Here is a 26130-nt window from a genome sequence, read left to right as displayed (position 1 = left end):
AAAAACCAGTCCCAGTCCCAGTAAAACCAGTAAAAACCAGTGAGGACCAGTAAGGCCCAGTCCAGTAAAACCAGTAAAAACTAGTCCCAGTCCCAGTAAAACCAGTCCCAGTCCCAGTCCCAGCTCCCAGTCCCAGTAAAAACCAGTCCCAGTAAAAACCAGTGAGGCCCAGTCCAGTAAAAACCAGTAAAAACCAGTCCCAGTCCCAGTAAAACCAGTAAAAACCAGTAAGGCCCAGTCCAGTAAAACCAGTAAAAACCAGTGAGGACCAGTAAGGCCTAGTCCAGTAAAACCAGTAAAAACCAGTCCCAGTCCAGTAAAACCAGTAAAAACCAGTCCCAGTCCCAGTAAAAGCAGCCCCAGTCCCAGCTCCCAGTCCCAGTAAGAACCAGTAAAACCAGTAAGAACCAGTAAAAGCAGTGTCTCCCAGTTTATTGGGGGTGGGGTCGCGGCCGGGGCCCCCCCAGTCCCTCGGTGGGGGCGGGGCCGGTCCTGGAGCCGGGGAGGCGCTGGGGAGAGAGGGGGGGAACTGGGATGGACTGGGAGGGACTGGGATGGACTGGGATGGACTGGGATGTGCTGGGATGGACTGGGATGGACTGGGATGTACTGGGAGGCACAAGCACCCCCCCCAGCACCCCCAGGGTGAACTGGGACCCCCCCGACCCCAAACTGGGCCATACTGGGACCCCCCAAACCCAAACTGGGACCCCCCAGACCCAAACTGGGACCCCCAGACCCAAACTGGGACCCCCAGACCCCAAACTGGGACCCCCAGACCCCGAACTGGGACCCCCAAACCCAAACTGGGACCCCCTGACCCAAACTGGGACCCCCCAGACCCAAACTGGGACCCCCTGACCCAAACTGGGACCCCCAGACCCAAACTGGGACCCCCCAGACCCAAACTGGGACCCCCAGACCCCAAACTGGGACCCCCAGACCCAAACTGGGACCCCCCAGACCCAAACTGGGACCCCCAGACCCAAACTGGGACCCCCTGACCCAAACTGGGACCCCCTGACCCAAACTGGGACCCCCAGACCCAAACTGGGACCCCCTGACCCAAACTGGGACCCCCTGACCCAAACTGGGACCCCCTGACCCAAACTGGGACCCCCAGACCCCAAACTGGTCCATACTGGTCCGTACTGGGAGCCGCTGGCGCCGGGGGGGTTCCGGGGGGGCCACGAGTCCGAAAAGGGCCTCGGCCAAAGCCTGAGGGGGTCAAAGGTCACAGCCCCGACCCCAAAACACGGGAGGGACCCCCGGGGGGGTTTGGGGGGATTTTGGGGTATTTTAGGGGGATCTGGGGCAGATTTTGGGGTGTTTTAGGGGGATTTGGGGAGGATTTTGGGAATATTTTGGGTTGATTTTTGGGGGGTATTTTGAGGGGATTTTTGGGGTGTTTTGGAGGTATTTTGGGTTGATTTTGGGGATATTCGGGGGGTATTTGGGGTTGAATTTGGGGGTGTTCAGGGGGTATTTGGGGTTGAATTTGGGGGTATTTTGGGTTGATTTGGGGATATTCGGGGGGTATGTTGGGTTGGTTTTGGGGGGTATTTTGAGGGGATTTGTGGGGTATTTTGAGGGTATTTTGGGGGTATGTTGGGTTGATTTGGGGGGTATTTTGGGTTGATTTTGGGGGTATTTTTGGGGGGTATGTTGGGTTGATTTGGGGGGTATTTTGGGTTGATTTTGGGTGTTATGTTGGGCTGATTTTGGGGGTATGTTGGGTTGGTTTTGGGGGTATTTTGAGGGGATTTAGGGGATATTCGGGGGGTATTTTGGGTCGGTTTTGGGGGTATGTTGGGTTGGTTTTGGGGGTATTTTTGGGGGTATTTTGGGTTGGTTTTGGGGGTATTTTGGGGGGTATGTTGGGCTGATTTTGGGGGTATTTTTGGGGTGTTGGGGTCCCACCTGCAGCGCCCGCAGCAGCCGCGTGCACAGCCCCAGAGCGGCGCTGGCCGAGGCGGCGCCCAGAGCCGACACCCCACGGGTGACACTGTGGGTGACACCCCCGGGACCCCCCCCCGGCAGCGGCAGCAGCAGCAGATCCCGGAGAGCGCGCCCTGGGGAGGGACACTGCGGTACTGGGGGCACTGGGAGGGACTGGGGGGGACTGGGAGGGACTGGGAGGGACTGGGGGGAAACTGGGAGGGAACTGGGGGGAACTGGGAGGGACTGGGGGGGACTGGGGGAGACTGGGAGGGACTGGGAGGGACTGGGAGGGACTGGGAGGGGACTGGGAGGGACTGGGAGGGACTGGGAGGGGACTGGGAGGGACTGGGAGGGGACTGGGAGGGGATTGGGGGGGACTGGGAGGGACTGGGGGGACACCGAGGACACTGGGGATGGGGTGACATTGGGGACACTGGGGATACTGGGATGGACTGGGGACACAGGTGACACTGGGGACACGGTGACACTGGGGACACGGTGACACAGGTGACACGGTGACACAGTGACACGGGTGACACGGGTGACACGGTGACACGGTGACACGGGTGACACGGTGACACGGTGACACGGTGGCACTCACAGAGCTGCAGCACCGCGTGCACCGGTGCCACCCCCCCCAGCAGCCCCGGCAGTTGGTGACACCGAATGTCCCGGAGCCACTCGGACACGGCGTAGGACACGACCCGGCCCAGCCCCAGCAGCCTGGGGGGACAATGGGGGGGACACGGGGGACAGGGGGGGACACGGGGGGACATGGCAATGGTGAGTCTGGGGTCACACAGAACCCCCAGGCCCCCACCGGCCCCTTTGTCCCATGTCCACCCCAGTGTCCCCCAAGTGTCCCCCCACTGTCCCTGGTGTCCCCCGTGTCCCCCCCTGTCCCCCGTGTCCCCCCACTGTCCCCATTGTCCCCCCAAGTGTCCCCCAAGTGTCCCTCTTGTTCCCAGTGCCCACCTGTCCCCATTGTCCCCCCCACTGTCCCCCCGGTGTCCCCCATTATCCCCCCCAGTATCCCCCATTGTCCCCCCATTGTGTCCCTGGTCTCCCCCATGTCCCCCCACTGTCCCTGGTGTCCCCCCATTGTCCCCCAGTATCCCCTCATGTCCCCACTGTCCCTGGTGTCCCCCCACTGTCCCCATTGTCCCCCGTGTCCCACCCCTGGCGGTGGCAGAGCCGTTTCAGCCGCAGTTCGGAGCAGTTCAGCCGCGCCAGTCCGATCAGGATCCCGGCCAGGGCACCCTGGGACAGGGGGGACAGGAGGGGACAGGAGGGGACAGGGGGGGACAGGGGGGACAGGGGGGGACACAGAGGGGTCACAGAGAGGGGACAGCGCAGGGTCATTGGGGAATGGTGGCACCGGGACACGGCCGCGGGGCTGTGTGCCCCTGTCACCCCTGTCACTGTTGTCACCCCCCGTCACTGTTGTCACCCCCTGTCACCCCCTGTCCCCCCTCACCTGCTCCATGGTGACGCGCTTGCCGCGGTAATCCAACCAGACGGGGACATCGGCCATGAAACGGAACTCGCTGGGGACAGAGGGGACAGGACAGGGACGGGGACAGCACCGTCAGCCTGGGACAGTCCAGTCTCTCCCAGTCCCCCCCAGTCCCTCCCAGTCACTCCCAGTCCCCCCCAGTCCCCCCCAATCCCCTCCCAGTCCCCCCCAGCCCCCCCCAGTCCCCCCCAGTCCCTCCCAGTGCCCCCCAGTCCCCCCCAGCCCCTCCCAGTTCCCCCCAGTCCCCCCCAGTCCCCCCCAGTCCCCCCCAGTCCCCCCCCAGTCCCCCCCAGTCCCCCCCAGTGCCCCCAGTCCCACCGGAAGTAGATCGGGGGTGTCTCCGTTTGGGGGTCCCGCTCCGGGGGCGGCTCCGGCCGGGGGGGGTCCCCGATCCCGGGGGGGGCTGCAGGAGGAGGGGGGGAGGGGAACAGTGAGGGGACCCCCAAAGCCGGGAGCCCCTCCCCCCCTGGAGCCCCTCCCCCCCCAGCCCCTCCCCCCACCCCCGGTACCGGGCGGGGGTCCCGGGGGGGGTCCCGGGGGGGGGCTCAGGTGGGCGAGGAAGGCGGCGGCGAAATCCCTGAGGAAGATCAGCGCGTCCTGGGGGGGTGGGGACAGCGTGAGACCCCCAAAACACCCCCAAAACACCCCAAAAACACCCCAAAAACACCACAGAGACCCCCAAAACACCCCGAAAAACCCCCAAAACCCCCCAAAAACACCCCAAAACCACCACAGAGACCCCCAAAACACCCCAAAACCACCACAGAGACCCCCAAAACACCCCGAAAAACCCCAAAAACACCCCAAAAACACCCCAAAACCACCACAGAGACCCCAAAAACACCCCAAAAACACCACAGAGACCCCCAAAACACCCCGAAAACACCACAGAGACCCCCAAAACACACCAAAAACACCCCAGAGACCCCAAAAACACCCCAAAGACACCCCAAAACCACCACACAGACCCCCAAAACACCCCAAAATCACCCCAGAACACCCTGAAAGCACCTAAAAAACACACAGAGACCCCAAAAACACCCCCAGACCCCCCCAAAGACCCCCATAAAACATCCCAAAGACCCCTGTAAAACATCCCAGAGACCCCCACCCCCCCCAAGTACCCCAAAAACACCCCCAGATCCCCCCGAAGACCCCCCCAGCACCCCCCGAAGCCCCCAGCCCCCCTCCCCGCCCACCTGGTCGATGTGCAGGCGCAGTGGGGTCAGTGTCACCCTGAGGCGACACTCGGGGACCCCCCCGGGGGGGGGCGGCTGTGGCAGCACCCGAAGGGCCTTGAGGCAGAGCTGGGGCAGAAATGGGGGGCAGGAATTGGGGGGCAGGAATTGGGGGGCAGGAATTGGGGGGCAGAAATGGGGGGCAGAAATGGGGGGCAGGAATGGGGGGCAGAATTGGGGGGCAGAATTGGGGGGCAGAAATTGGGGGGAGCAGGAATGGGGGGGCAGAAATGGGGGGGCAGGAATTGGGGGGCAGAAATGGGGGGCAGGAATGGGGGGCAGGAATGGGGGGCAGAAATGGGGGGCAGGAATTGGGGGACAGGGACGGGTGGGTTGGTTTTGGGGTGGTTTGGGTTGGGGGGAAAATTTGGGGTCTCAGATTTGGGGTCCCAGCCCGGGGTCCCACATTTGGGGGTCTCAGATCTGGGGGGTCCATAATTTGGGGTGATATTTGGGGAGTCCCAGATTTGGGGATGTCAGGTTTGGGGGGTCTCAGATCTGAGGGGGTCCAAGGTTTGGGGTGACATTTGGGGGTCCCATCCCGGGGTCCCACATTTGGGGTCACATTTGGGGGTCCCGGATTTGGGGTCACGTTTGGGGGTCTGAGATCTGAGAGGGTCCCAGGTTTGGGCTGACATTTGGGGGTCCCACACTCAGGCTCCCAGATTTGGGGGTCTCAGATCTGAGAGGGTCCCAGATTTGGGGTGATATTTGGGGGTCCCAGGTTTGGGGGCCCCATCCCAGGGTCCCACATTTGGGGTCACGTTTGGGGGTCTCAGATCTGAGGGGGTCCCAGGTTTGGGCTGACATTTGGGGGTCCCAGATTTGGGCTGACATTGGGGGTCCCACATTTGGGCTGACATTTGGGGGTCCCAGATTTGGGGGTCCCAGATTTGGGGGTCCCAGATTTGGGGTGATATTTGGGGGTCCCAGATTTGGGGGTCCCACCGCGGGGTCCCCCCCGTACCGTGGGGGTGCAGGGCCCGGGCGTGGCGCGGGGGTGGCGGCCGAGGAACGGGGGCGCGGCGGCGGCGCTGAGGCGGTCGCGCAGCTCCAGGTCGGGCACGAGCAGCACCAGGCGGGAGGTGGGCGCCTCCCCCGGGACCCCCGAGAGCCCCCCGGGCCCGGGCGGGGCCGCGTACGTCTCGTGCTGCAGACACACCTGGGGAGGGGGGCGCTGGGAGGGGGGAACGCGCCCCGAAATACCCGAAACACGCCCCAAAATACCCGAAACGCGCCCCAAAATATCCCCAACGTGCCCTAAAATATCCCAAACGCGCCCCCCAAAATATCCCCAACGCGCCCCGAAATGCCCGAAATGTGCCCCAAAATATCCCCAACGCGCCCCGAAATGCCCGAAATGTGCCCCAAAATATCCCCAACGCGCCCCGAAATGCCCGAAATGTGCCCCAAAATATCCCCAACGCGCCCTGAAATACCCGAAATGTGCCCCAAAATATCCCCAACGCGCCCCAAAATACCCGAAACGTGCCCCGAAACGCGCCCCAAAATATCCCCAACGTGCCCTGAAATACCCATAATGTGCCCTGAAATACCCGAAATGTGCCCCGAAATACCCAAAACGAGCCCCAAAATACCCCAAACCCGCCCCGAAATACCCAAAACGTGCCCCAAAATATCCCCAACGCGCCCTGAAATACACCCCAAAATACCCGAAACGTGCCCCAAGATATCCGCAATGTGCCCCAAAATACCCGAAACATGCCCCAAAATACCCAAAACGTGCCCCAAAATACCCAAAACATGCCCCAAAATATCCCCAACGCGCCCAGAAATACCCAAAACACCCCCCAAAATACCCGCAGTGTGCCCCGAAATACCTGAAACCCACCACGAAATTCCTGAAACATGCCCCAAAATACCGAAAACGCACCCCGAAATATCTACAATGCGCCCCGAAATACCCAAAACGCGCCCTGAAATACCCACAACGCGCCCCAAAATCCTCCCCAACACATCCTAAAGTCCCCCACAACGCACCCCAAAAATCCCCCCCTTAGAATCCCAAAATCCCCCCAAACGTGCCCCAAAATTCCCCCCAAGACCCCGTCGGACTCTCCCAGCTTCACCGTGCCCAGGTGTACCCCAGGTGTATCCCAGGTGTATCCCCCGGCCCCGCCCCTCACCTTGCCCAGGTGCACCCTCACCGTGCCCAGGTGTACCCTCACCTTGCCCAGGTGCACCCTCACCTTGCCCAGGTGCACCCTCACCTTGCCCAGGTGTGCCCTCACCTTGCCCAGGTGCACCCTCACCGTGCCCAGGTGCACCCTCACCTTGCCCAGGTGCACCCTCACCTTGCCCAGGTGTACCCTCACCGTGCCCAGGTGTACCCTCACCTTGCCCAGGTGCAGCTCCATCAGCTGATCCGGGACCCTCCCGGGGCCCCCCCGGCAGCGCCACCGCGGGGGGGCGGGGCCGGTGCTGCGGGGGCGGGGCCTGCGGGGGCGGGGTCAGCGCGGCCACGCCCACTGCCTGTGCTGGCCACGCCCACCGCACACACCCATGGGCGTGTCCCCCCAGGTGTCCCTTAGCCCCACCCATGGGCGTGTCCTCCCCCAGGTGTGTCCCCCCAGGTGTGTCCCCCCCCAGGTGTGTCCCCCCCCCAGGTGTGTCCCCCCAGGTGTGTTGCCCAGCCCCACCCATGGGCGTGTCCCTCCCCAGGTGTGTCTCCCCCCAGGTGTGTCCCCCCCCCAGGTGTGTCCCCCCCCAGGTGTGTCTCCCCCCAGGTGTGTGTCCCCCCAGGTGTGTCCCCCCCAGGTGTGTCCCACAGCCCCACCCATGGGCGTGTCCCTCCCCAGGTGTGTCCCCCCAGGTGTGTCCCTTAGCTCCACCCATGGGTGTGTTCCCCCCAGGTGTGTCCCCCCCCAGGTGTGTCCCCTCCCAGGTGTGTTTCCCCCCAGGTGTGTCCCCCCAGGTGTGTCCCACCTGGGCGGGGCGGGGCCGAAGTCGCGCCCCCCGCAGAGGGCCCAGGTGAGGCTGAGGTCGCGCAGGACGAGGCGGGAGCGGGGCGGGGGCAGCCCCGGGGGGGGGCGCAGCCGGTCCCGCTCCCCCCGGGGGGCCCCGAAATGTCCAGGGAGGAGCCGCAGCGGCCCCGGGGCCAACCAGCGCAGCCGGGGGGCGGCCTGGGGGCAAAGGGCAAAGGGCACCCCAAATGTCACCCCAGTGTCACCTGGGACCCTAAAACGTCACCCAAACCTCACCTGGGACCCCAAAATGTCACCCACAGACACCTGAGCATCACCTGGGACCCCAAAACGTCACCCAAACCTCACCTGGGACCCCAAAATGTCACCCACAGACACCCCCAGTGTCACCTGGGGACCCCAAAATGTCACCCAGAGACACCCGAACCTCACCTGGGACCCCAAAATGTCACCCAAACCTCACCTGGGACCCCAAAATGTCACCCAAACCTCACCTGGGACCCCAAAATGTCACCCACAGACACCCCCAGTGCCACCCGGGGACACCAAGGGGTCACCCACACCCACCCCAAAGTCACCCGGGACCCCCCAGGACCCTCAAAAAGCCCCCCAGGACCCCCCCACAACCCCCACTCACCATCTCGGGGGTCTCGGGGGCCTCGAGGACGCAGAACCCCTCGGGGTCGGGGTCGGGGTCGGGGTCGGGGTCGGCGCCGCCCCCCTGGGGGGGCTCGGGGGGGGCTCGGGCGGAGCCGCCCCCCTCCCCCGGGAACAGGTACAGGGACACGGGGGGGGCCGGGGGGGGCGGGGCCGGGGCTGGGGGCAGAGGGGGGGTCAGAGCGCCCCCAGACCCCAAAGAGCCCCCCCAGACCCCAAAGAGCCCCCCCACCCCCTGAACCCCCTCCCAAACCCAAAACACCCCCTCAGACCCTGCCCCACCCCCCAAACCCCCCCAAACCCCCCCAAATCCCCCCCTGCCCCCCCAAATCCCCCCACAGCCCCCCAAAATCCCCCCCCACAGCCCCCCAAAATCCCCCCCCTTACCGGGGGTCTGGGGGTCCCCGGGGAGGGTCCCGGGGGGGTCCCTCAGGGCGTCCGTCAGGTCCTGTTGGTTGATGGGGGCGGCCTGGGGGGAGGCAGTGATTTGGGGGGGCACCGAGGGTCCCTGTGTGCCCCCCCAGCCCCATTTGGGGTCCATTTTAACCCCCCCAGCCCCATTTTAACCCCCCCCAGCCCCATTTCTCCCCCAGCCCCATTTTAACCCCCCCAGCCCCATTTTAACCCCCCCAGCCCCATTCCCCCCCAGCCCCATTTTAACCCCCCAGCCCCATTTTAACCCCCCCAGCCCCATTTTAACCCCCCAGCCCCATTTTAACCCCCCCAGCCCCATTTTAACCCCCCCAGCCCCATTTCCCCCCCAGCCCCATTTCCCCCCCAGCCCCACCTGCTCTCCCCCCGGGGGGGGCTCCGCCGGGCCCGGGGGTCTCTCCCGTGGGGCGGGGCCGGGCTGGGGCCCGGGCGGGGGTCCCGGGGGGGGTCCCGGGGGGGTCCCCAGGTGCTGCAGCAGCCGGGCCAGGGCGGCGGCGCTGTCGGCGCAGGTGCGGCCCCGCAGCCGGACAGGGGCCACCAGCAGCTCCTCGGGGGGGCCCTGCGGGTTTCGGGGGGGGAGGGTGAGACCCCCGAGCCCCCCCTGAACCCCCCCGAGCCCCCCAAACCCCCCCGGCCCCACTCACCGCCCCCCCCTCGCCGTCCCCCCCCCGCCGGGGGCTCAGGAGCAGCTCCAGGAAATCGACGTCCAGAACGGAGACGAAATCTGGGGGGACACGGCGGGACCGGGGTGACCCCGCGGTGACCCCGGAGTGACCCCGGAGTGACCCCCATAGAGTGACCCCCATAGAGTGACCTGAGAGTGACCCCGGAGTGACCCCAGAGTGACCACAGAGTGACCCCAGAGTGACCACAGAGTGACCCCAGAGTGACCCCGGAGTGACCACAGAGTGACCCCGCGGTGACCCCGCAGTGACCCCAGAGTGACCTCAGAGTGACCACGGAGTGACCCCCATAGAGTGACCCTGGAGTGACCCCAGAGTGACCCCGGAGTGACCCTGGAGTGACCACAGGGTGACCCCAGAGTGACCCCAGAGTGACCCCCAGACCCGGTTTGGTGGTCCTATTTTGGGGAGGGGTCCCACTTTGTGGGTCCCATTTTGGGTTCCCATTTCGGGGGGTCCCGTTTGGGGGTCCCATTTGGGGGGTCCCGTTTTGGGGTCCCCATTTCGGTGGTCCTGTTTTGGGGGGGGGGGTCTCATTTGGGGTCCCATTTTGGGGGGGTCCCGTTTGGGGTCCCATTTTGGGGTCCCATTTTGGGGTCCCATTTGGGGGGTCCCGTTACCCCTCTGCAGCTCCAGCGCCATCCCCCCGCAGCGCTCGCTCAGGAACACGGAGCCGTCGTCCACCAACAGCCTGGGGGGTGGGGGGGTCAGCACCCCAAAAACACCCCAAAAACACCCCAAACCCCCACCCCAAAAACACCCCAAAAACCCCCCCAAAAACACCCCAAAAACCCACCCAAAAACACTCCAAAAACCCCCCAAAAACACCCCAAAAACCCGCCCAAAAACACCCCAAAAACCCGCCCAAAAACACCCCAAAAACACCCCAAAAACCCCCCCAGAAACACCCCAAAAACCCCCCAAAAGCCCCCGAAAACCACCCCAAAACCCCCCCCAAAAACACCCCAAAAACCCGCCCAAAAACACCCCCAAAACTGCCCCAAAAAAAACCCCCAAAACACCCCAAAAACACCCCCAAAAACCCCCCAAAAACACCCCCCCAGACCCCCAAATAACTCCTCCAGGACCCCAAACCCCCCCCAGGACAGCCCCAACCCCCTCGGGACCTCCCCCAAAAACCCCAAAACCCCCGAGAACCCCAAAATCCTCCCGGCGCCTCCCCCAGTCCCAAAAAACTCCCGGGAAACCTCCCAAAAACCCCCCGGGGCGCCCCAAAACCCGCCGGGGCCCCCCAAAACCCCCCGGGACCCCCAAAATCCCCCGGGACCCCCCAAAACCCCCCGGGACCCCCAAAACCCCCCGGGACCCCCCAAACCCACCGGAGGGCGGCCGGGGGGGGTTCGGGGCCGCTCCCCCAGGTCAGGCTCAGCATCTCGGCGCTCACCAGAACCCGCAGGGGCAGCGGCGGCCTGGGCACCCCAAAAACGGGTCACCCCAAAACCGGGGCACCCCAAAACCGGGGCACCCCAAAAATGGGGCACCCCAAAAACGGGGCACCCCAAAACCGGGGCACCCCAAAACCGGGGCACCCCAAAATCGGGTCACCCCAAAACCGGGGCACCCCAAAACCGGGGCACCCCAAAAATGGGGCACCCCAAAAACGGGGCACCCCAAAAATGGGGCACCCCAAAATCGGGGCACCCCAAAAATGGGGCACCCCAAAAACGGGGCACACCAAAACCGGGTCACCCCAAAATCGGGGCACCCCAAAACCGGGTCACGCCAAAATCGGGGCACCCCAAAAACGGGGCACTTCAAAAATGGGGGCTCCCCCAAACCCCAAAAACGGGGCACCCCAAAATCGGGGCACCCCAAAACCGGGTCACCCCAAAACTGGGGCACCCCGAAATCGGGGCACCCCGAAAACGGGGCACCCCACAACCGGGGCACCCCAAAATCAGGGCACCCCAAAATCTGGGCACCCCAAAAATGGGGGCTCCCCCAAACCCCAAAATCGGGTCACCCCAAAACCGGGGCTCCCCAAAAACGGGTCACCCCAAAAATGGGGGCTCCCCCAAACCCCAAAATCGGGGCACCCCAAAGCTGGGGGCTCCCTGGGCACCCCAAAAAGTGGTCACCCCAAAAAGGGTTACCCCAAAATTGGGGCACCCCAAAGCTGGGGGCTCCCCCAAACCCCAAAAACGGGTCACCCCAAAAACCCCCGATTTGGGGTGTCCGGCTCAGGGGAGCCCAAAATCAGAACCCCCCCAAAAAGGGAGCAGGGCCCTGCCAAAGCACCCCGGTTTTGGGGTCACCCCCTTGTCAGAACCCCAGTTTTGGGGTCACCCCCCCTCAGAACCCCGGTTTTGGGGTCACCCCCCCCATTTTGGGGTTACGCCCCTCCCAGGACCCCATTTTTGGGGTCACCCCTTTCTCAGAACCCCCATTTTGGGGTCACCCCCCTATTTTGGGGTCACCCCCTCCTCCTCCCAGGACCCCTATTTTGGCCCCTGTTTTTGGGATGCCTCCCCCGTTTTTGGGGTGCCCCCCAAGCCCATTTTGGGGTGTCCCCCCCCCGTTTTTGGGGTCCCACCTGTAGTCGAGGCCGCAGCGCTGCAGGTGCAGGTGCAGCCGGGTCAGGGGGGTCGGGGCCGTGTACCCCAAAACCGGTTCGTCCTCCAGGGCCAGCAGGGTCAGCAGCTGGGGGACCCCAAAGTCACCCCCGAACCCCAAAAACCGCGGGGGAAAAGAAAAAAACACGAAAATGGGAAATTCTCAAAAACGCTCTCAAAACAGGAATGAATTAAAGTGTAAAACCACAAAACCCCAAAAAAAAACCCAAAAATGGGAAATTCCCAAAAACCCTCACAAAATGGGAATGAATGAAAGTGTAAAACCACAAAACCCCCCCAAAAAACCCACAAAAATGTGAGAATCCCAAAAACCCTCCCAAAAGGGGAATGAACTAAAGAGCTCGAGAACCACAAACCCTTAGGAAAAAAAAAAAAAACAAACTAAACTAAACTAAACTAAACTAAACTAAAATAAACTAAAATATAAAATAAAATAAAATAAAATAACTCAAAACCAGGAAATCCCCCGAGAGAAACCCCAACCACCCCAAAAATCCCCAAAAACAGGAATGAACTGAAGTGTAAAACCACAAAACCCCAAAAAAAAAACCCCAAAAATGGGAAAATCCCAAAAACCCTCCCGAAATGGGAATGAATAAAAGAGCTCGAGAACCACAAACCCTTAGGAAAATAAAAAAAATAAAATAAAATAAAATAAAATAAAATAAAATAAAATAAAATAAAATAAAATAAAATAAAATAAAATAAAATAAAATAAAATAAAATAAAATAAAATAAAATAAAATAAAATAAAATAAAATAAAATAAAATAAAATAAAATAAAATGGGCTGGGACCCCCCAAAAGGGGCTGGGACCCCCAATAGGGTCTGGGGTCCCCCTGTCCCCTTTTGGGGTCCCCCTGTCCCGTTTGGGGTCCCCCTGTCCCCTTTTGGGGTCCCCTGTCCCCTTTGGGGTCCCCCCGTGTCCCATTGGGGTCCCCCCATCCCCTTTGGGGTCCCCGTGTCCCTTTTGGGGTCCCCCTGTCCCTTTTGGGGTCCCCCTGTCCCGTTTGGGGTCCCCCTGTCCCTATTGGGGTCCCCCCGTCCCCTTTGGGGTCCCCCCGTCCCCTTTGGGGTCCCCGTGTCCCCTTTGGGGTCCCCCCGTCCCCTTTGGGGTCCCCACCTGGCTGTACCAGGGGGTACAGGGGGGGTCCGGGTGGTGCCGCAGCATCGTCCCCTCCAGGGCCACCGCCACCTCCAGCTCCTGGGGACATCGGGGGGACATCGGGGGGACATCGGGGGTGCCCCCAACCCCCCGGTGTCCCCACAGTCCCCCCTGTCCCCTCAGTCCCCCGGTTCGTGTCCCGGTGTCCCTGTCCCCATCCTGTCCCCCCTTGGCTGTCCCTGTCCCCATCTCCACCCCGGTGTCCTTCAATGTCCCCTGGTGTCCCCCTGTCCACGTCCCCACCTCGGTGTCCCCGTGTCCCCAATCCCTGTCCCTCGGTGTCCCTCAGTGTCCCCATGTCCTTCTTGTCCCTCCTGTCCCCATCCACACCCTGGTGTCCCCAATCCCTGTCCCTTGGTGTCCCCAAGTCCCCCTGTCCCCATCTCCACCTCGGTGTCCCCTACTCCCATGTCCCTGTCCCTTGGTGTCCCTCGGTGTCCCTCAGTGTCCCCTGTCCCCAATTCCAGGCCCTGTGTCCTCACCTTGCTGTCCCCTGTCCCCATCTCTGTCCCCCTGTCCCTGTGCCCCCCTGCCCCCGCTGTCCCTGTCCCCACCTCGGTGTCCCCAATCCCTGTCCCTCGGTGTCCCTCGGTGTCCCTCGGTGTCCCCCTGTCCCCGTGCCCCCCTCAATGTCCCCTGTCCCCCCCCCACTGTCCCCATCTCCACCTCGGTGTCCCCTATTCCCATGTCCCTGTCCCCAATCCCTGTCCCCCCTGTCCCCCGTCCCTCCCCCGATGTCCCCCATCCCCCCTGTGCCCCCCGCCCCTGTCCCCAATCCCTGTCCCTCGGTGTCCCCTGTGCCCCCCGTCCACCCCTCGGTGTCCCCCTGTCCCTTGGTGTCCCCCAATGTCCCTGTGTCCCCCCTGTCCCCCCCCGTCCTCCCCGTCCCCACCTTGGTGTCCCCTGTCCCCCCTGTCCCCCCCCGTCCTCCCCGTCCCCACCTTGGTGTCCCCTGTGCCCCCTGTCCCCACCTTGGTGTCCCCGCGGGCTCCGGGGCGGCTCTCCAGGGCCATCGCCAACATTCGGGGGGTCGGGGGGACCCCGGGGGGGGGCGGGGGGTCCTCCCAGGGCAGCAGGGTGGGCAGCGGGGGGGGGGGCGGCCCCTCCCCCTCCCCGGGCACCGGGCCTGGGGGGGGCACGGGGGGGGAGGGGCTGGGGACCCCCACACGGGCCACAGCCCCCCCAAAACCGGGAACCCCCCCCCAAACCGGGAACCCCCCCCAAAACCGGGAATCCCCCCCAAACCGGGAACCCCCCTAAAAACCGGGAACCCCCCCCCAAAACCGGGAAACCCCCCCCGAAACCGGGAACCCCCCCCCCAAAACCGGGAACCCCCCCGAAACCGGGAACCCCCCCCCGAAAAACCGGGAACCCCCCCCAAAAACCGGGAGCCCCCCCCAAAAACCGGGAACCCCCCGAAAACCGGGAACACCCCCCCAAAACCGGGAACCCCCCCCCAAAAACCGGGAACCCCCCCCCAAAACCAGGAACCCCCCCCGAAACCGGGAACACCCCCCAAAACCGGGAACCCCCCCCAAAACCGGGAACCCCCCGAAAACCGGGAACACCCCCCCAAAACCGGGAACCCCCCCCAAAACTGGGAACGGAACCCCCCCCCCAAAACGGGACCCTCCACACACCCCCTCCCCCATCTCGGCCCCCCCCACACGTTTTGGGGTCCCCTATTCCTGTTTTGGGGCAGTTTTGGGGCGGTTTTGGAGCGGTTTTGGGGCAGTTTTTGGGGCAGTTTTGGGGCAGTTTTAGGGTGTTTTTTGGGGTTGTTTTGGGGCGGTTTTGGGGTAGTTTTAGGGGCGGTTTTGGGGCAGTTTTGGGGCAGTTTTAGGGGCGGTTTTGGGGCAGTTTTGGGGCAGTTTTTGGGGCAGTTTTGGGGTGTTTTTTGGGGTGGTTTTGGGGCGGTTTTAGGGCAGTTTTTGGGGCGGTTTTGGGGCAGTTTTTGGGGTGGTTTTGGGGCGGTTTTGGGGCGGTTTTGGGGCAGTTTTTGGGGCAGTTTTGGGGCAGTTTTAGGGTGTTTTTTTGGGCGATTTTGGGGCGGTTTTGGGTGGTTTTTGGGGCGGTGTTTGGGGTGGTTTTTGGGGCAGTTTTTGGGGTGGTTTTTGGGGCAGTTTTAAGGGCAGTTTTGGGGCAGTTTTTGGGGCGGTTTTGGGGTGGTTTTGGGGCAGTTTTAGGGCCATTTTGGGGCAGTTTTGGGAATTTTTGGGGTACCGTGCAGCAGGACGAAGCTCCGGGCGTCGGCGCAGGCCCAGGACCGGCCCCGGACCCCCCCCGGGCGGGGGAGGACACAGAGCCGCCCCTCCCCCAACTCCAGCACCAGCCGCGAGCCGGGGACCCCCCCCTGGGGACGCCCCAAAAACGTGTCACACCCTGCCCCTCCCCCCCTGGGGACACCCCGAAAACGTGTCACACCCTGCCCCTCCCCCACAGCCCCTGGGGACACTCTTGGCGACCCCCAGGGTGACCCCGGGTGACCCCAGGTGACATTTGGTGGCCCCCAGGGTTACACAGATGACATTTGGGACCCCCAGGGCGACCCCAGGTGACGTTAGGGACCCCCAGAGTGACCCTGGGTGATGTTTGGGACCCCCAGGGTGACCCCGGGTGACCCCAGGTGACATTGGGGACCCCCAGGGTGACCCCGGGTGACCCCAGGTGACATTGGGGACCCCCAGGGTGACCCCGGGTGACCCCAGGTGACATTGGGGACCCCCGTGCCCTCACCTCGGGGGGACACTCGGCCGTGACGCGCCCCCAGGGCACGGTGACCAGGATGGCGCCGCCGCTCGGGGGGGGCCCGCGGGGGTCCCCAGGGTCCTGCGGGGACCCCCCGGAACCTTTGTCCCCCTCCTCATCCTCATCCTCGTCGTCCTCGTCCGAGTCTGGGGACAGCGGGGGGGTCAGGGGGACACCCAGGGGGCACCCGGGGGACACCCAGGGGCACCCAGGGGACACCCAGGGAATACCCAGGGCACACCCGGGGACACCGAGGGCCCAGCCCCGATTTTGGGGGTCCCGGGGTCTCACCTGAGCCCAGCGCCGACCGGCACGGCCTGAAGGGGGCGGGGCCTTCTGGAGGGGCGTGGTCTATGGAGGGGGCGTGGTCTCCAGAGTGGGGGTGGACCCCTGAAGGGGCGTGGTCTCCGGAGGGGGCGGGGCCAGCCGGCTCCCACAGCAGGAGGTCGTTGTTGATCCTGGGGGGGGGTCAGGGGGTCAGGGGGGCTGGGGGGGGTCCGGAAGGGCCCCTTGAGACCCCCCAGCCCCAGGTGTGGCCCCAGGTGTGCCCAGGCATGCCCAGGTGTCCCCAAATGTGCCCAGGTATGCCCAGGTGTGCCCAGGTATGCCCAGGTGTGCCCAGGTATGCCCAGGTGTGTCCCACCCTCAACTACGATGACTCAGGAGCCCCCCCTCACCTGTCCCCCCTCCCCTGTCCCCACCTGTCCCCTCACCTGCTGTAGAGGCGCTGCAGGAGCCCCCCCGGGCTCAGGCTCAGGTGTGCTCGGGGCAGCGTCACCTGCAGGTTCCAGGGGGCCCCGCCCAGGGCCCCCCCCACGAACGCCCCCAACTCCTCGGGGGTCCCGGGCAGCACCAGCTGGGGGAGGGGCAGCGGCTACACGGGCTGGGGGGGACCCCGAGACCCCCAGGGGGAATTTTGGGGACCCCCAGCGCCCCCCCAGGGGAATTTGGGGGGGGTCCCACCTCGCGGCTCTCGTAGATGCTGCGCCGGGCTGAGAAGGGGCTCGGGGGGGGCGCGGGGGGGCCCCGCGGGAGGGTCGGGGTCACCGTCACCTCCAGCCTGGGGGGAGGGGCGGGGGGGGGTCAGCATCGGAGGGGGGGGGGGAACCCCCAAATCCCCCCCACGGGCCCCTGGGGGAGGGGCGCTCCCCAAAAATGGATCCCGGACACCCCCCAGGACCCCTCAAAACATATCACAGACCCCCAGGAACCACCCAGACGCCCCCAGGACCCTTCAGAGCCCCCAAAGACCCCCCAGCCCCCCCAAGAACCCCCCAAGACGCCCCAAAGACCCCCAGGCCCCCAACAAGAAACCCCCAAAGACCCCCAGGCCCCCCCCAAGACCCCCAAAGACCCCCAGGCCCCTCTAAAAACCCCCCAAGACCCTCAAAGACCCCCCCGCTCACGTGGGGACGCTGCGGGGGCCCCCCGGGCCGGGCCCCGGCTCGGCGCTCAGGCAGGGGAGGGTCCCCATGTCCTCGGCCTCGTACGTCACTGGGGGCACAGGGGTCACGGGGGGGTCACGGGGGGGTCATGGGGGGGTCAATGGGGGGGTCATGACCCCGCAATTCCCCTCCCCCCCCGCTCACCTTCCAGGTGCTCGCAGGCCAGGGCCCCGCCCCCCGGCCCCGCCCAGCCGCGGGGTCTCCCCAGGTGCGCCCGGAGGCTCTCGGGGCGGCGCCGGGGCGGGGGGGCGCGGGCGGGGGGGGGGCGCAGGTCGGTCAGGGGCAGCCACAGCCGGAGCTCCGCCCCCGGCGCCGCCCACCGCACCAGCGGCCACGCCCACCGCACCTGGGATCGGCAGAGACACGCCCACAATTAGCCCCTCCCCTCTGCCACACCCACAATTAGCCCCTCCCCTCGGCCACACCCACAATTAGCCCCTCCCCTCGGCCACGCCCACAATTAGCCCCTCCCCTCAGCCACACCCACCAAAGCCCCTCCCCTCGGCCACACCCACAATAAGCCCCTCCCCTCAGCCCCACCCACCCAAGCTCCTCCCTCTCCCCAAGCCCCACCCACCCAAGCCCCTCCCATCAGCCACACCCACAATTAGCCCCTCCCATAAGCCCCACCCATGCTCCTCTCCTCCAGCCACACCCACCCAAGCCCCTCCCCTCAGTAACACCCACCAAAGCCCCTCCCCTCAGCCACACCCACCCAAGCCCCGCCCATATCCAGCCCCACCCACCTCTTCAGTGGGCGTGTCCTCCCCGGTGGACGTGTCCCCGGCGTGGGCGTGGTCGAAGATGGCGTCGAGGGCGGGGCCGAGGCGCTCCAGCAGCCCCAGGTCCAGCTCGGCCTGGGGCGGGCTCAGCTCCACCCCCACCTCCAGCGGGGGGGCGGGGCCCTGGGGGGGCGGGGGGGATTGGGGGTCTGGGGGGGGCGGGGCAGCCCCGGGGTCCCCAAAAACCCCGCCCCCATTCCCAAAACCCCGCCCCCATTCCCAAAACCCGCCCCCATTCCCCAAAATCCCGCCCCCATCCCCAAACCCCACCCCCATTCCCCAAAACCCCACCCCTATACCCAAAACCCCGCCCCCATTCCCCAAACCCCGCCCCATCCCCAAACTCCGCCCCCATCCCCAAAACCCCGCCCCCTCCCCAAATCCCGCAGGGGGGGCAGTGGGGCCCCCCCTCCCCCACTCACCTGGGGGAGGGGCGGGGCCTCGGGGGGGGCAGGGCCGGGGGGGCCCCATTGGAGGCGGAGCACGGGCTGGGCGGGGGCGGGGCCGGCGGCCGTGGGGGCGGGGAAACGCAGGACCTGGGGGCGGGGCCAGCAGTGGGCGGGGCGGCCACGCCCAGGTGTGCCCCGCCCCTTTGTGTGAGCCCCTCCCCTTCAGAGCCTCACCTGGACAGGCCACACCCATTTATGTGACCACGCCCCTCTAGAGCCACACCCAGATATGCCCCGCCCCTTTGTGTTAGCCCCACTCCTTCACAGCCACACCCATTTATGTGGCCACGCCCCTCCACAGCCACGCCCATTTCTTGCCTCCCTGCTGGCCACACCCCTCACATGCCACGCCCCCACATGCCACGCCCACCTCTGAGCCACACCCATCCCCACACAGCCCCACCCTCCCCAAGCCCCGCCCACCTTTGGCCCCGCCCCACCCTGGCCCCGCCCCCGGCCCCGCCCACCTGCAGGTGTGGGGGCCGCGCCCCCGGCAGCTCCTCCAGCAGCTCCAGGCGGGCGAGAGACAGAGACCCCCGGGGAGCCCCCCCGAGACCCCCCGAAAACAGCCCCAACTGAGCCCCCCCCGCGCTCAGCCTGGGGGGCAGAAACATGGGGGGGGTCAGAAATGGGGGGCACAAAGGGGGGGATAAAGGGGGGGACAATGGGGGGACAATGGGGGGACAAAGGGGGGATAAAGGGGGGATAAAGGGGGGGACAATGGGGGGACAATGGGGGGACAAAGGGGGGATAAAGTGGGGGACAATGGGGGTATAAAGGGGGGACACGAGTGGCAGATTGGGGGGGACAATGGGGGAGTCCCGGGGGCCGCGTGGTGTTGGAAATGGGGGGGGGAAACGGAGAAAAAAGGGAAGGAAAAGGGAAAAAATGGGAAAAAATGGGGGGGGGAGGGATGAGGGGGTTTGGGGACACGGGGGGGGAGGGAGGAGACGGGGTCGGGGCCTTACCTGAGGTGGGGGAAGGGCAGGGCGTGGTCCCAGGTGGGGTGGGCGTGGCCGCGGCAGAGCTCCGCCCACAGGCGCTGGTGGGCGGGGCCGGGGGCCACGCCCTGCTCGGGCAGGACGGCGGTGACGGAGCCCACGGTCACCTGCAGCCGCAGCCCCCCCCTCGCCGCGGGGGGACCCCGGCCTGGCCCCGCGTCAGGGACCCCCCGGGACCCCCGAGACACAGGGACCCACCCAGGGACCCCCAAGACACAGGGACCCCCCCGGGAACCCCCCCCGAAACACAGGGACCCCCCCGGGACCCCCGAGACACAGGGACCCACCCAGGGACCCCCCAAACTCCCAGAAACCCCCAGGGACCCCCCCAAACCCACAGGGACCCACCCAGGGACCCCCGAAACACAGGGACCACCCCGGGAACCCCCCTGAACCACAGGGACCCCCGGGAACCCCCCTGAACCACAGGGACCCCCAAACCCTAGGGACCCACCCAGGGACCCCCAGGACCCCCGAAACACAGGGACCACCCCGGGAACGCCCCCAGACCCACAGGGACCCCCGGGAACCCCCCCAGACCCCCAGAAACCCCCAGGGACCCCCCCAAACCCACAGGCACCACCCCGGGACACCCCAAACCACAGGGACCCACCCAGGGATCCCCGGGACCCCCAAACCCCCAGGAACCCACCCAGGGACCCCCCAAACCACAGGGACCCCCCCAGGGAACACCAGGGACCCCCCAGAATCCCCAGGGACCCCCCCCAAACCCCCAGGAACCCCCCCCGGGGACCCCCCCCAGACCCCAGGGAGCCCCCCGGGAACCCCACCAGGGACCCCCGGACTCACCTGGGGGGGCGCAGCTGTGGGGGGAGGGGCGCCGGGGGCTGTCCTGGTTTGGGGTGGGGGGGAGGGGTAAAACCATAAGATTTCCCCCCCCCCCCCAAAATCAGCCCCCGATCCCCTGTCAGGACCCCCCGTTGAACCCCCAAAATCCCCCCCCAGGCCACAGTGACCCCCCCAAAACCCCCCCAAAAAAAAAACCCCATGGGATTTTATCCCTCAGGACCCCGAAAAAGCCCAAATCCCCCCCAAATCCCCCCCGAGCCCCCCACTCACCGCAGGGCTGGGGGAGGGGCTGTCTCCCCCCCCCAGGGACCCCGTCATGGAGTAGAACATCTCTGGGGGGGAGAGAGGAGGTGAGGACCCCCCGAATCTCCCCAAATCACCCCAGATCCCCCCCCAACCCCCCAATTCCAACCCCAAACCCCCCCAGCCCCCCAAAACCCACCCCAAAGTCCCCCAAGACCCCCAAAACCCACCCCAGAGCCCCCCCAACTCCCCCAATTCCAACCCCAAAGTCCCCCAAGACCCCCCCAGCCCCCCAAAACCCACCCCAAAGTCCCCCAAGACCCCTAAAATCCACCCCGGAGCCCCCCCCAGCCCCCCAAAACCCACCCTGGAGCCCCCCCAACCCCCCCAATTCCAACCCCAAACCCCCCCAGCCCCCCAAAACCCACCCCAAAGTCCCCCAAGACCCCCAAAACCCACCCCAGAGCCCCCCCAACCCCCCCAATTCCAACCCTAAAGTCCCCCAAGACCCCCCCAGCCCCCCAAAACCCACCCCAAAGTCCCCCAAGACCCCCCCAAAACCCACCCCGGAGCCCCCCCAGCCCCCCCCCCCCCTCACCGCCGTCGGGGTCGCCCCCGGGGGGGGTCGGGGGGTCGCGCCCCCCCCGCAGGCCCCGGCTCAGCTCCCGCTCGATCAGCGCCAGGTCCTGCGGGCCCAGGGGGCGGCTGCGACCCCCGGGGGGGGGACCTGGGGGGGCAGAGCCCGAAATCAGCCCCAAACACCCCAAAATGATCACAGAGCACCCCAAAATAGCCAAAAATATCACAGAGCATCCCAAAATACCCAAAAATATCACAGAGCATCCCAAAATACCCAAAAATATCAGAGAGCGTCCCAAAACAGCCCAAAACATCCCAAAATGATCACAGAGCGTCCCAAAATACCCAAAAATATCACAGAGCACCCCAAAATACCCAAAAATAACACAGAACACCCCAAAATACCCCGAAAAACACACACTGCCCCAAAATATCCCAAAATATCTTAAAAATAACATACAGCACCCCAAAATATCCCAAAAATAACACAGAGCACCCCAAAATAACACACACTGCCCCAAAATATCCCAAAATATCTTAAAAATAACACAGAGCACCCCAAAATCTGCCAAAATAACACACAGCGCCCCAAAACAGCCCGAAAACATCCCAAAACCGGCACGGAGCACCTCAAAAACACCCCAAAATAACTCAAAGCCCCCCCAAACCCCCCCCCAAAATACCCCACTGCCCCCCAGAGGATTCGGGGGTCCAGGAGACCCCCAACCCCCCCCAGCCCCTCCCCCCCAGGTTTGGGGTCCCGCCGGGTTGGGGGTGCTGGGTGGGGAGGGGCTCTCACCGGGGGGGTCCAGAGCCCCCCGCAGGACCCCCAGCAGGGGGGGGGGCAGCAGCAGGTGCAGGGACCCCACGGTGGCCTCCAGCTCCACCTGCGGAGGGGCGGTCAGACCCCAAAATCACCCCAAAGTCACCCCAAAATCACCCCAAAAACCCCTAAACCAGACCCCAAAATCACCCCAAAAACCCCTAAACCAGACCCCAAACACACCCCAAAAACCCCGAAACCAGACCCCAAAATCACCCCAAAAACCCCAAAACCAGACCCCAAAAACACCCCAAAAACCCCGAAACCAGACCCCAAAAACATCCCCAAAACACCGCAAGTGAGTCCCCCAAAAACACCCCAAAAACCCCGAAATGAGACCCCGAACACACCCCAAAAACACCCCAAAAGTGAGACCCCAAAAACACCCCAAAAACCCCAAAACGAGACCCCAAACACACCCCAAAAACCCCGAAAGTGAGACCCCAAAATCACCCCAAAAACTCCAAAATGAGACCCCAAAAACACCCAAAAAACCCCGAAACCAGACCCCAAAACCACCCTAAAAGTGAGGCCCCAAAAACACCCCAAAAACCCCAAAACCAGACACCAAAACCCCCAAAACGAGACCCCAAAAATCCCAAAACGAGACCCCAAAAACACCCTAAAATCCCCAAAAACGAGACCCCAAAAATGCCAAAATGAGACCCCAAATTGCCCAGAAATGCCCAAAACCAAACCCCCATCCCCCTCCCAGTCCCCCCAATCCCCCCCCAGTCCCCCCCAGTCCCTCCCAGTCCCTCCCAGTCCCCTCCCAGTCCCCTCCCAGTCCCCTCCCAGTCCCTCCCAGTCCCCCCCAGTCCCCCCAGTTCCCCCCAGTTTCCCCAGTCCCACCGCCGGCCCCGCCGCTCTCTCGCTCCGCCTCAGGCGCAGCCGCAGCTCCGCAGGGCCCGGGAGCAGCGCCCCCAGATGGGCGGCGGGGGAACTGCAGCGCTGCGGGCAGAGAGGGGGACACGGTGGGACAGGTGAGAGAGAGACGGGTGAGACAGGTGAGAGACAGGTGAGACACAGGTGAGATACAGGTGAGAGAGAGAGACAGGTGGGACAAGTGAGATACAGGTGGGACACAGGTGAGACAGGTGAAACAGGTGGGACAGGTGGGACAGGTATGACAGGTGGGACACGGGTGGGACACGGGTGAGATATGGGTGAGACAGGTGAGATATAGGTGGGACAGGTGGGACACAGGTAAGACACGGGTGAGAGACGGGTGAGAGACAGGTGAGACAGGTGGGACAGGTGGGACAGGTGGGACAGGTGGGACATGGGTGTGACACAGGTGAGACAGATGACACAGGGACACACAGGTGTGACAGGTGACACAGGTGACACACAGGTGTGACAGGTGACACAAGTGACACAGGGACACACAGGTGTGACAGGTGACACAGGTGACACACAGGTGTGACAGGTGACAGGTGACACAGGGACACACAGATGTGACAGGTGACACAGGTGACACACAGGTGTGACAGGTGACACACACAGGTGACACACAGGTGTGACAGGTGACACATACCTGCTGCCCAGGTGGGGCTGGCTCCGCCCACAGCAGCCGCAGGTCGTGCAGCCGCAGCCGCTTCTGCAGCACGGGGGGGGGGCCGGGACCCTCCCCCATGTCCTCGTACTCCACCCTGGGGACAGCCACACCTGAGACACACCTGGGACACACCTGGGGACACCTGGGACACACCTGAGACACCCCAGACACCTGGGGACACACCTGGGACACCTGCAACACACCTGGGACACACCTGGGACACACCTGGGACACACCTGGGGACACACCTGGGGACACCTGGGGACACCCAGGACCCACCCAGGACCCACCCAGGACACACCTGGACACACCTGGGGACACACCTGGGCACACACCTGGGCACACACCTGGGCACACACCCGGGGACACACCTGGGTACACCCAGGACACGCCCAGGACACACCCGGGACACACCTGGGACACACCTGGACACACCTGAGCCCCTCACCTGGGCAGGTGCAGCTCCAGGGCCCCCCCCAGGCCCCCCCCAGGCTGTGGGGGCAGCTCCAGGCGCAGCTCCATGTCCTCCAGGTGCACCTGCAGCCGCCGCAGCACTGCGGGACCCACGGACGGACGGACAGACGGACGGACAGGGGGGAGATCAGGGTCAGTGGGGACAGAAGGGACCATGTGTCCCCTGTCCCTCTGTCCCCCGTCTGTCCGTCCGTACCTGCCTCGATGCCCGCTGCCAGCGCCTCCAGCCCCTCCAGCGGCTCCTCCTGGGGGGGGTCCCGGCCCTGCTCCGACCCCCCCCCCGGGGGGGCGACCCCGGTGACCCCGGTGACCCCGGCGGGCCTGGGGGAGGACAGGGGGGTCACGGGGGGGTCACAGGGGTCACTGAGGGGGTCAGGGTGACACCGGGTGGGTCGGGGATGTCCCGGGGGTGTCAGGGGGGGGTCAGAGTGACATGGGGTGGGTCAGGAGGGGTCATGGGGGGGAAAGGGGGTGTCACAGGAGGGGGTCACTGAGGGGGTCAAGGTGATACCGGGTGGGTCGGGGGGTGTCAGGGGGTCCCAGGGGTCAGGGTGACACTGGGTGGGTCAGGGGGTGTCCCGGGGGTGTCCTCAGGGTCCTGGTGTCACCAGGTGTGTCCCGGGTGTCCCGGGGGTGTCCCAGGGGTGTCAGGGGGTCCCGTGGGTGTCAGGGCCTGTCAGGGGGTCCCGGGGGTCCCGGGCACTCACGGGGCCGCAGCACGAGGCGCAGCCGCCGCAGCCGCAGCCGCAGGGGTTCGGAGCCCAGCGCGGCCCAGGGCACCGTCACCGTCACCGAGCCCAGGTCACCCTCCCGGAGCTCCAGGGGCACCCCCGCGGCCACCAGCAGCTCGTCCACGGCCTGGGGAACGGGAGCGGCCAGGATCAGCCCCAAACCGCCCCAAAACCAGCCCCAAACTGCCCCAAAACAGCCCCAAACTGCCCCAAAACCAGCCCCAAACTGCCCCAAAACCAGCCCCAAACTGCCCCAAAACCAGCCCCAAATCACCCCAAAACCAGCCCCAAATCACCCCAAAACCAGCCCCAAACTACCCCAAAACCAGCCCAGGAACGGCCCCGAAATTCCCCCCGAATCAGCCGGAAATCCGCCCAAAATCAGCTGCAAAACCACCCCAGAATCCCTCCCGGAACCACCCTGAAAGGCACCCCAAAACACCCCAAACTCTGCCCCAAAACACCCCAAAACACCCCAAAATCTGCCCCAAAACACCCCAAAATCCACCCCAAAAGCCGCCTTAAAATCTGCCCCAAAATCTGCCCCAAAACCGCCCCAAAAGCCGCCGCGGACTCTCCAAACCGGCAAAATCTCCCCAAAATCCGTCCCCGCTGTGTCCCCGGTCCCGCTGTGCCCCCGGTACACCCGGTACCCCCGTTATCCCCCGGTGTCCCCGGTGCCCGGTACTCCCGGTATCCCCGTTCTCCCCCCGGTGTCCCCGCTGACCGCCGGGCGCAGCCGCAGCCCCCGCACGCTCCCGGTGCCGCCGCGCAGGTCCAACCGGAGCTGTTCGAGCCGCAGCGGCTCCTCCAGGAACGGCCCGAGGCAGCGCTGCAGCGCGGCCCGAGCGGCGCGGACCGGCAGCGCCCCGGGCCAGCCCGGAGCCCGTCCCGACATCCCGGGACAGGACCGGGACCGGGAACGGGGCAGGGAAAAGGAACCGGGACCGGGACAGGGACCGGGACACGGACCGGGACACGGAGCGGAACGGAACGGAAACGGGAACGGAACCGGGACAGGAACGGGGAAAGGAACTGGGAACGGGACCGGGGCAGGGAACAGGAACGGGACAGGAACGGGGAAAGGAACTGGGAACGGGACGGAACCGGGACAGGAAACGGGACCGGGACAGGAACGGGGAAAGGAACCGGGACCGGGAACGGAACCGGGCGCGGCTCCGGCACCGGCGGCACCGCTCAGCGCCGCTTCCGGCCCCGCCCACCCATTTCCGCTCCCGTCCGCCGCTCCCATTGGCTGCCGGGCTGTGATTGACAGTCGGCCCGGAAGCGGCGGCTCCTCCGCGCCGCCAGGGGGC

General features: G+C 65.2%; 1 protein-coding gene across 1 annotated transcript; it reads right to left on the bottom strand.

Annotated features, from left to right (window-relative positions):
- Window positions 1-405: 405 nt before the first annotated feature.
- ATG2A (autophagy related 2A) lies at window positions 406-25712 on the bottom strand. Its single transcript, XM_072920221.1, has 42 exons — window positions 25503-25712; window positions 24757-24941; window positions 24280-24404; window positions 24058-24163; window positions 23589-23703; window positions 22904-23002; window positions 22028-22115; window positions 21248-21376; window positions 20677-20738; window positions 20407-20449; window positions 19564-19744; window positions 19063-19192; window positions 18569-18682; window positions 18111-18269; window positions 17509-17710; window positions 17326-17413; window positions 16883-16979; window positions 16633-16775; window positions 16211-16377; window positions 15908-16065; window positions 15395-15524; window positions 14143-14297; window positions 13130-13210; window positions 11967-12073; window positions 10753-10842; window positions 10033-10103; window positions 9374-9453; window positions 9085-9288; window positions 8685-8766; window positions 8278-8456; window positions 7642-7838; window positions 7053-7152; window positions 5663-5872; window positions 4657-4764; window positions 3967-4054; window positions 3776-3860; window positions 3419-3488; window positions 3119-3201; window positions 2543-2664; window positions 1921-2072; window positions 1153-1218; window positions 406-509 (listed from the first exon to the last, which is right to left on the bottom strand). The coding sequence occupies exons 1-42, from the start codon at window positions 25710-25712 to the stop codon at window positions 432-434; spliced, it is 5139 nt and encodes a 1712-aa protein (XP_072776322.1). The 3' UTR covers window positions 406-431.
- Window positions 25713-26130: the final 418 nt, after the last annotated feature.

This window comes from Taeniopygia guttata, chromosome 31, assembly GCF_048771995.1.
Source record: "Taeniopygia guttata chromosome 31, bTaeGut7.mat, whole genome shotgun sequence".
Classification (NCBI taxonomy): Eukaryota; Metazoa; Chordata; class Aves; order Passeriformes; family Estrildidae; genus Taeniopygia; species Taeniopygia guttata.
This window is presented reverse-complemented; position numbering and strand designations above follow the sequence as displayed.

Excerpts from the sequence above, each read along its gene's own strand:
- ATG2A (XM_072920221.1), bottom strand. The coding sequence starts at position 25,712 with ATGTCGGGACGGGCTCCGGGCTGGCCCGGGGCGCTGCCGGTCCGCGCC. Across the intron at positions 15,525-15,907 it reads CGGCCGAGTGTCCCCCCGAG|GGGGGGGTCCCCGGCTCGCG; the intron begins GTGAGGGCACGG and ends GGGCGTCCCCAG. Across the intron at positions 3,202-3,418 it reads AGCGCGTCACCATGGAGCAG|GGTGCCCTGGCCGGGATCCT; the intron begins GTGAGGGGGGAC and ends CCCCTGTCCCAG.